Here is a 9,739-nt window from a genome sequence, read left to right as displayed (position 1 = left end):
GCTCAAATGAAAACGGGATCCGAGCGGGAAAGCCAACTGGGCCGGAAGGAGAAACCCTGCAGCCCAGCACCCAACGACGGGATCGCCTGACAGGCCCCTCTTCTGCCCGGGGTGGGTGGGGGTGGAGGCAGGGCTCTCCCAGCAGGAGCCAACCACACCCATCCCAGGAGCCCAGAAGCAAGGGGTAGACCCCACTCCAGGCCACAGCCTCCCCCCGGCTTCTCCCACTCAAGAAAATGTTTCCCCTGTTTCAGAGAAAAGTAGGTAGAAACCCTGGCCCTGGGTCAGCAGCCCCACCCCCACCACCAGAATCAGCCCACACAGCCTTGGCCGAAGAGGTCAGCAGGTCAGGTAGGAAACTGGGCAGTGAGCCACGTCGAGCCCAGAGCTCTTCATGTGGCAGGCACTCAGTACATGTGGGCTGAAGAAGATGAAATGAACAGGCTGCCCAGAAAACACAGGGCTGCTGCCCAGAGGGAAACCCGACGTCCTGGGTCAGGCTCCGATCGCCCGCCCCCACCGCAGGAATATGAAGGGCTGTAGGCATCTCATCCAGGCTGTGTCTACGCCGACCTGAAACAGGCCTCGGCTTCTCTGGAGAGGAAGCCTGCAGCCCACCTCTCACGGGGTGCTGCATCCAAGGTCCTTGGCCACGCTGGGGCCCGCTCCAAGGACGGTTGAGAAGAGTGAAGTATCCGCCACCAAGAGGTGGGCGGGCCCAAGAGTTTTGTACAGAAAGCCTCCTCCAGGAAGCCCCCATGACCACTGTGATGCTGAGCCTTTGCCCTCTGTGACAACCCCAAAGGACTGACCCCAGGACCCAGGATCCCCCTCCTCCAGGTCTCAGCACTCCGGCCAGACGGGAGAGCCCTCCCGGGGTCCCCTCCAGAGTCACCACAGAGCCCAGAGCCCACAGGTCCCAGCCAGCTGCGGCAGGGACCACCCACATGGAGCCCCAGGCAGGATGACGGCGCAGGAGCTTGAGGCAGGAGAGCCCCGGCTCTGCCACAAACCAGCTCTGGGACCCTGGGAGGAGACTGCCTCCCCGGGCAGGTCCGCCTCCTCAGTAAATTCAAGATAACCTGGCTGTCTTAGCAGCCTAGAAGGATGCTTGGCAGGACAGAAGCCCTGATGACAAACAGCCCTCCTTGCCCCCAGGAGCCCTCCCGAGGACAATGGCTCAAAGGCAGCCCTGGGCTCCTACAGCCTTAGGATTTAGAGGGGTCCGACAAACAGCCACCGTCCGGGCACCGAGCAGGCAGACCTGGGCCCCTGCCCTGGTCACCCAGAGTCCCTCAGTCTCTCTCTCTCTCTCTCTGCCGCATGCATGGGACCTCAGGTCTCCAGCAGCTCTCCCCGCGGAGCCTCTGGAAGACCCTGCCTGGCAGGCCAGACGCCAGCCCATGGCGCCAGGACAGGACAGACCGGAAGGCGTCAGCGCGTGCAGGGTTAGAAGCCAGTGTCACCTGATTTCGGAGCAGGTTAGTTTGAGCTACGAGATGAGCCTGCAGTTTGCCTTGGCACCACTGGGGGGCGGCTTTCTCAAGCAGCGAGACAGGCTGGGGTAGGGGTCAAGGCCGGGGAGGGCGGGACAGAGGGAGACGGGAGAGAGAAACAGAGACACAGAGGTTAACACACATCCACACGCCCCGCGGGCCGCGTCCAGCCAGCCCGCCCCCTCGTGCAGGGGCCCGGGAGGCTGCCCGGAGGCCGCCCAGGCCGCCTCTGGCCAAAAGACTCAGGGAGCGGAGGGGCGGGGGGAGTGAACTCCAGCTGCAACGCAAATGTAAGTGTGAGCAGGGCCAAGGCTCGCAAGCAGGTCCTCCCGGAGGGGCCCGCCCCGCGCCCACCGGCTTCCCAGGTCCTGAGCCAGAATCCCACTCAGAGCTCGCCAGGCCGGGCGGCACCGTCCAGGAAAACCTCGGCCAGGCCGTGCTCCTCTGAAAGTGGCCTCCGTGGGAGCCAAGGGCCGGAGAAGGGGGGGTTGGAGACCGGCTGGAGCAGCCCCCCGGCACTCCCCAGCCGGGCCCAGCACCAACCCCGCCCAGGTCAGCCACCTGGACCGGCGGGGGGGAGACTGGGGGGGGGCGTGAGAAGCTCGGACCCTCCCCCTCAGCCCCTGGCCCGCCTCCAGCCCCTACCTTGGCAATTTTGACTTCATCCTTCTTTTTGGCGGTCTGCAGGGACTCGTAATGGTGCCGGGCACTGTCGTAATCCACCAGCTTGCGCCCCCGCTTGGCGATGCGTGACTGGGGGCAGACAGGAGGGGGCTGAGACGCCGCACCAGGAGGGGCCAGAGCGGCCGGCCAGGGCAGGGCCTGGACGGACGCAGGGCTGGGCAGGACACCCAGCGCCACAAGTCCATCCACGACACGCTCAAGCCCTCGCTGCTCGAACACTGCCGGTGGCAAGGAGCTCACCCCCAGGCAGTCTGCCCCACCGTGTCAGACTGTCTCCCTGCAACATAAGCCCCTTGTCATCGCCTGTCAGTACTGTCAGCCGAGTCTCTTCCTTGGCTGGCCTCTGGCTTCTCCCCGGAGCCACCATCCTCAGCCCCAAAGAGCTTGAGGCATCCGCATGGGGGTCCCCAAGGCCAGCTGGGCAAGACACCCCCCTCACCCACCGAGACGATCAGTTCCAACACGACAGCCACCCTCCTGTGCTCCAGACGCCTGGGCTTCCATGAACACAGCACCCAGGGGCTTTTGCCCCAGTGGAGACCCTGGGGGCCATGGCGTGCCGACAGCGTGTACCCAGGCCTGGCAGAGCCAGCGGGTTTCGTGAGCACACACAGTCACACAAACGACAACACACAGACCCAGATGCAGGTGACAGGCACAGCCACGTACACACACATTCCAAGCACACACAGAAAACACAGGGAACCCGTAGGCACACACTGGGCCCCCCACCTCCACGCACCTCACAGACACATGGCCACTCCACGGCGCCCCAGCCACCCATCCACGCGTGTGCACACACACACACACACATCCACACCATGAGCGCACCTCCCACAGCCCTGAGGCCCAAGGGTTCAGAAAGGCCCAGGCCTGGGGAGCTGGGGGCCGTGGGCTGGCGCAGAGGGAGCAGCCCTGAAGGATGAGACGCCAGGCCGAGGGCCCAGGGCAGCCACCTCCGTCCGAACCCGCCTGGGCCGCCCTGGGCCCTCCCGTCCTCCACTCCTCGCCATGGGCAGCAGCGGGGCAGGTCCGCCCTGGGCCCTCACCTTGATGTCCGGGAACTGGCCCAGATATGTGTCCATGGTCAGCAGCGCCTGGTCCACCAGCTTCTGGTGGTAGTCCATCCACAGCAGATCGTTGTTCTGGATGGCAAGGGCACAGGGTGCCACCAGGGGCTCTGGCCACACAGCCCCCGTGCTCACACGGACCCCAGGGCCCGCAGGTCACCCCCGCCCCACCACCTCACAGCTGGCTGGCTTCTCAGAGCCTCCGTTTTCCCGTCTGTGGAACGGGGGCAACGGCTCCCGCCCTGTGGCCGCCCATGAGGCGCCGGTGAGGGTGAGACCTGCTGAGGACAGGGTCAGCGCCGGAGGCTTGTGAGGGAGGAGCCTCCCGCAGGTGGGGATGGCCACGGTCCTGACGCAAGGGCGCCAGGAGAAGAGGGGCCCTCAGAGAGGGAAGGCCGCTCGCCCAAGGGCACACAGCCCACGCGTACGGAGACCAGCGGGGCTGGCCCCGGAAGGGAGGCACAGGGGGGCCCTGGAAGGGAGGCACAGGGGCCAGGAGCTGAGGCCAGAGGGAGGGGCCGGGCCACACACCCACGCTCACCTCCGCGATCTTGTTCGCCTCGTCCCGGCCGGGCCAGTCGGGCTCATAGACCTCCTGCAGACACTCGTTCAGCTTCTTGGAGGCCTCGTGCATGGCTGGGGCGCAGGAAGGAGGCACGTGGGGCTCCCGCTGGCAGCCCCGGCTCCGCCCCCGCTCGGCCCCGGCTACCCCTTACCTTTGACGGATGCCAAGTAGGTCCGGAGATCCTTCTGCAGCCGGGTGCCCTCGGTCTGCAGAGAGAACCAGGACCAGTCAGGCCCTCGACCCTCTCCCCCTTGCCACTCCAGTACGCACCCCAGGCCGCTCTTCTGACGGCAACCACCAACCTGCCAGCCTCCCAACGGGCAGCACGGGACGACGCAGCGACTGAATGACGCACACACAGCATGGCACTCACGTCACCCTGAGTAAGTTAGGGGACCTCTGTGCCTCGGCTTCCCGTCACCTGGGGCGAAGGGTCCCCACCTGGCACTCCACAGTGCTCAGGTAACGGCTCCAGTGGGCCAGTCCGGACACCAAAGCCTCGAAGACCAACCTTGGCGCCACCGGAGCCTCGAAGCCAACCAGGAGGAGGCTTCTTGCCAGGACAGAGATGGGAGGCAGAGGGGACTGGCCTGCACAGGGAAAGGGCCCCCTCCCAGCTGCCCTAGGCCTCAGAGACCCCGCCCCGCAGGAGGGGCTAGGGGAGCACGGCAGCTGTCCATCCCAGAAGGCCCGGCAGCCTGCAGACGCCAGCCTGGCCATGGCCGGGCTCCCGGGAGCCAGGACATGAGCCCCTCTGCGCAGCTCAATCTCCAGTGAGGACCAGCAGGGGCCCAGCCGCCCTCACAGGCTCAGCCCGATGCAGCCCCCATAGTCCCCTCAGCGAAACCTGCCCTTCCTCCCTGTTGCCCTCTCTCCCAGGCCAGCGTCCTCCCTGCACTGGCTTCTCAACAGCACAGCCCACCCGAGAGCCAGGAGGAGGGGGAGGGCCTACACACGACAGCGAGGCGTCCGGCAGGGAGGGCTCAAGAGTGAGTGCGTGATGGTGCTTTCTCATAAAAAGAGGACACGTGAAGGAACGAACCCTCTCCGGAATCGTGGGCAGCCCTGGCCTCGACATTGGTGTTCGGGCTCACAGATGAAAGCCTGAGAGAAGCAGAGCCGGCCCGCCGCGCCCAGGCCTCTCTGGGACTCCGCCAGGGACGGATGTGGACCCAGCGGGATGAAGGAGCGAGGCGGACCCGCCGTACCCTGCTCCCAGCATGGCCACCCAGTCTTCGCCATCAAGCGGTTTGTTGACGAGGATTCAAGCGTGCTCGTGGTGTCATGGGACCTCCCAGACCAGCTCTGTTCCTGCCCAGCCTCCACCATCCCAGCCGTGCCGCTCACCCCTGCCAGCAAGGGGTCCCGCGGGTGCCTTCCGTGCTCACCCCGGCTTCAGGCCGTACCAGCGGCCCTTGTGCTTCCGAACAACACTGGGCTGTGAGCAGGCACACGGCGCCAAGACGTGCCAGGACACAGGCTCCACCTCCCAGCGGCCCTGCGGCCGGCACCCGACACCCCCTGCCTTCCAGCCCCTCCAGGGCTCATCCTGCCGCCTGCTGGGCAGTGCCCGGCCCGCAAGAGCTGCATGTGTTGGCTTCCACGCCTGCTCCCTCAGCCCCTAAGCAGGGTGTCCGAGGAACGATTACTTGGAGGGTCCTGGGTTCCAGCCGCCCTCTTCGCAGAGCCCAGCTGGGGGGACGGGATTCTGGTGCTGCTGCCACCCCGGGCCTGGGAGTCAGGGAGGGCCAGGAGCAGCTCCCACAGGGCTGTGCTCCCGTCCCCAGCGCCTGCGGCACTGTCCGCGAGGGCAGCGGCCACCTCAGCTTGAAGACGCAGCCTCCGGGCTCCTGGTAGGCCCAGGGACAGGGACGCCTGCCACACGGACCCTCTTCAGGCTCCAGCTCTGACTCCTGCCGCCCAGGAACCGGTGCTGGGGACCCATCACTCAACAGCCAGGGATGCCCACGTAGAGCAGAGCCCTGCGTGGGCGCTGGAGACGAGAGGCACTCGAACCCACCCCGCCTCAGTGACAGGCAAACACGACAAGCCCGGGATCCAAAAAGCCACAGGTGGCCTCGAGGAGGAAAAGACCAGGACAGCTTCCAGCAGGCCAGGGCTCGGAGTTCGGGGCAGAGGGCTGGGGGGAAGGGTCTCCGGGCTCTCTGTGCGGGGGTGGAGGGCAAGGGGCTGCCTGCGACCAGCGCCTGGGGCTGTGCACCTGGGCGAGGCGACGACCGGTGGCAGCAGGTGACAGACACCCTCTCCGAGCACCGCAGCAAGGGCCAGGCGGCAGACTCGCCTCCTCGAGCCATGTCCCACCAGCCACGTCCTCCCAGGGCGGGGTCCACCGCACACGGGCCTCGCAGAGACGCAGGGCTTCGAAAGCTCAGCCTCCATCTCGTCTTTCCCGGCCCCCCCACGCCACTGCAGCTCCTGACTCCCCCCTTCCTTCCAACACACACCCCCACCCTCTAGTCAAACCGAGGACTGCCAGGCTGCCCGCGTCCAGCCTTGAACGAGACCTTAAAACCCCCACCTGATCCCCCTGGTCCCCAAAACCAGTCACCACCAAACCGGAGGGCAAAGAGCTCTGCTCAGGTACCTGGAACCTCCGCCCCAGCCGCCGCCACCCCCGGCCTCTCTGCCCAGGAGCTAGAGCCAGAGGCGGCTCAAGGGCAGCGGGATGGCAACCCACGGGTCCCGCCAGGGCCCGGCCGCAGAGAACCTTGGCACCCAGACCTTCTTCCACACCCTCCGCCGGTGGCCGGGCCTGCTCTGGGGATCCCCTGCCGCCCACCCGGAGTTGCAGCTCAGAGGCACCCCAAGCTCTCCTTGGCCCCGCAGGTGCCCTCGGGACAGGGGTCAGCACCATAGAGGAGCTTGCGAGTGGGCCGAGGGCCCCGAGGCCTGGAGCTGAGTCCTCGCGCTCCCCGCCAGCTGTGCAGCCTGAAGCTCTGCTCACCCCCTGAGCCTCCAGGGCCTCACCCGCCCCACGAAGCCAAGACCAGCCCCTTTCGCGACCTGCCGTGATGTGTCTGCAGAACACAGAGCAGCCCTGGCCCGCGGTGAGCGCCCAGCAACGGCCCTGTCCTGAGCCGCGTTCGAGCAGCCCTGCAGAGGTAGGACACGCTCCAGGGCTTCCAGGAGGCGGAATCGGAAGCTTTGAGTCGGGTTTCTTGCTCTAGCCTACGTTTTGCCGGGGAGGGGGCCGAGGGCCAGGAGCAGGGCTTGCCCGGGGTCCCACGGGCGGGCAAAGTCCCTGTCACGGGGCCTACCTGGGCCTTGAAACATCCGCCTTGTTGGCCCGCTCGGGGGAGTCTCCGGGCGGGGCACCCTGGTGGGCCAGAGTCCCCTTGGCCCTGGGGCCTCACTGAGGATGCCCCCAGCGCTGTCCTGGCATGCTCCACAGGCCTCTTCCAGAACGCTCGAGCCCTCTCCCGGAACGTCCCCAGGCCCCTCCCAGGAAATTCCATGTCCCCCCCCCAGAACACTCCACGGCTCTCTCCCAGAATACCTCCCTAACCCTCTCCCAGAATGATCCATGGCCTTCCCAGAATTCTCCGTGAACCTTTCCCAAAATGTTCCCACCCCATCCTAGAACACCCCCCGCCTTCTCCCAAAAGCCCCAGCCCTGTCCCAGAACTTTCCCAGCCCCTCCCAGAATGCGCCATAGCTCTCCCAGAATTCCCTCAGCCCCCTCCCAGAACGGCCGTCATCTCCGGGATGCCCGCAGAGCCCTCCCGAAACGCGCCATGCCTAGCTCCCAGAATTCGCCCAGATCGCTCCCAGAGTGCCCCCACCCCGCGCCCGGGATGACGCAGGCCCCTTCCAGGACAGCCAGGCCTTGCCCCAGCGAGACCGCCCTGGCCTCACTTCTCCGCCAGTCCCCGGCCCGAGGCCGTGGCCTCTGGCCTGCATCCCCAGCTGTCACTCTGGGGCTGGCGCAGGGGAGCAGGGGACCTGGCCCAGGCCTGAGGCTGCGGCGGCAGGGGCGCACCCCAGGGAGCAAGGACTGCGGGGCTGTCTCACTCCCCACTTCTGCCGCCCACAGCCGCGGCGTGTCCTGGAGTCAGCACGTCTCTGGGGAAAGTGGCAGGGGCGGCCCATCCAGAGCATTTATGGCCCTTGGGGGGACGTCCTCCTTGTGTCTAACCACTGCCCCCGGACCATCAGCACGGATACGTGTCTTCCGTCACTGGCCTCTGGCTACAGCGGGCCTCGTGAGGATGCCCTGAAGTCCCACCCGGGTTCTGGAACGAAACACTGTGGGTCTGAATCCATTCCCCAAAGCGGGCTGGTCTCGGGCACTTCTCTGAGCCTCATCTGCTCCACCACAAACGGGGAGCGGTGGCATCGGACACCCTGCAGGGTGCTCGGGAGGTGGCCACGAGCCGTCTGCGAAAGGCTCCCTCGGGCCCTGCCACGGAGCCGGGCACGTGCCAGGCCCAGCAGAGGCCCAAGGCAGACCCAGCCTGCTCTGCCCCGCACGGAGCCTGCAGGCGCCGCTCCCCTGGAAAGAAGTTGCCATGACTCCTCTTGCCTCGACAAGCAAGGGCTCACAGAGTCTGGCCACCATCTAGTGCCTGCTCCCACCCTTCCGCCCCCACCACCCCTTCTTTGTCTGTCACCAATGCCCTGAAGTAGGCACAGCCCTCTTCTCTCCTGGCGTCCAAGGCCGTGTCCCTGCTCCCTCTTCCAGGAAGTCTTCCGGACCACGCCAGCCCACACTGATCTCCCTCCCGCCAGCCCTCCTGCTCCACACATTCGGCTCTTGCCGTCTCCCACCCAGCCGCCAAGTTTCCCGGGCTCCCCGAGGCCAAGGGCCGGCACACTCACCAGCTGCTTGTTGAAATTCTGCACGCACTGCTCAAACTGCTCGTCCTTTGTCTCGTCCGCCTTCCCCAGCTTCTGGAGGACCTGCCGAGGCCGGGACAGAAGGGCAGAGCGTCACCTGGGGAAGGAGCCCGTCCGAGCCAAGAGCCACCCACGGCACAGACCAGGACCTGGGAGGCCCGCGCCGGCGTCCCCCAGCCCACGGGACCCACGGGGCCCTCCCGGCTGCTGTGGCCCCCTGGCACCACTGGGTCCAGCAGGTCTCCAGGCCTCACCACCCTCCACCCCGGGCTCAGCTGTCAGCCCAGAGCAGGCGTTTAAGACAGGCCTGCCGGAGAGACCGAAGCCAGGAGAAGCCAGGCCTCGAAGTTGGCGGGAGGGCCCGGGCGCCCCCCCTTGCTGGCCTGACACCGCACCCCTGGGTGCCCACCCCGCCCCTGCTGGCTGAAAAGTGAGCTGGGCCGGAGAAGGGCCAAGTAGGGACGCCCCCTCCCACCCTATGGCGGCCTCTTCCAGGACCGAGGCCCATGAACCAGCACAAGGAGGAGCAGAGCAGGCCGTGGGCGGGCGGGTGACCAGCCCGGGATGAGAGGACAGTGAGGGCGGCCGCGGTCTGGCCAGGAGTCAGCTCCCGCCGGACTAGGGGTTTCGCCGTGACCGGCCCCAGCCGCCCGCCGCATTCTCCACCGCCAGCAGGGCAGGCCGGGCCCGCCTTGGCCCTCACACACCCCTGCAGGCACACACATGCACACAGGCACGCACACACGTGCGCACACACGGAGGTGCACACACACGGGCTCACGGCCACACGCTCCGCTTCCAGCTGGAATTCTCAGAAGCTCCCCCTAAGTCTGAGTCCCAGCCGTCCCTCCTCAGCTGTGTCAGGGAGGGGGACAGGGCTGGGGGGCGGAGACCCGGCCAGAGAGGACGGGTGGGCAGGCGGAGGAGGGAGCTGGGCCAGGAGCCAGAGGAAGTCCCAGCCAGGAGGAGGAGCCCACTGGCCAGGCCCCCCAGTCGCCCTCTTGCCCTCTCCTGCCAGCTCACTACATCCCGAGCCCCTGGGGGGGCGGGGGCGGGGCAGGCAGAAG

General features: G+C 67.0%; 1 protein-coding gene across 1 annotated transcript in view; it reads right to left on the bottom strand.

Moving 5' to 3' along the window:
* Window positions 1-9,739, bottom strand: part of BIN1 (bridging integrator 1) — a gene marked incomplete at its 3' end in the record, with an annotated part of 17,497 nt that overhangs the window by 4,026 nt on the left and 3,732 nt on the right. Inside the window, exons 2-7 of the mRNA XM_008063828.2 lie at window positions 8,655-8,735; window positions 3,967-4,021; window positions 3,792-3,886; window positions 3,230-3,325; window positions 2,142-2,249; window positions 1,467-1,559 (exon numbers count right to left, since the gene is read on the bottom strand). Of these exons, the coding sequence (XP_008062019.2) occupies window positions 1,467-1,559; window positions 2,142-2,249; window positions 3,230-3,325; window positions 3,792-3,886; window positions 3,967-4,021; window positions 8,655-8,735 (528 nt within the window). The remainder of the gene's footprint in view (window positions 1-1,466; window positions 1,560-2,141; window positions 2,250-3,229; window positions 3,326-3,791; window positions 3,887-3,966; window positions 4,022-8,654; window positions 8,736-9,739) is intronic.

Source organism: Carlito syrichta, unplaced genomic scaffold (genome assembly GCF_000164805.1).
Source record: "Carlito syrichta isolate Samal-C Ts95f unplaced genomic scaffold, Tarsius_syrichta-2.0.1 Scaffold99435, whole genome shotgun sequence".
Lineage (NCBI taxonomy): Eukaryota > Metazoa > Chordata > Mammalia > Primates > Tarsiidae > Carlito > Carlito syrichta.
The sequence above is the reverse complement of the archived record's forward strand: the minus strand, read 5'-3'. Positions and strand labels throughout refer to the sequence as shown.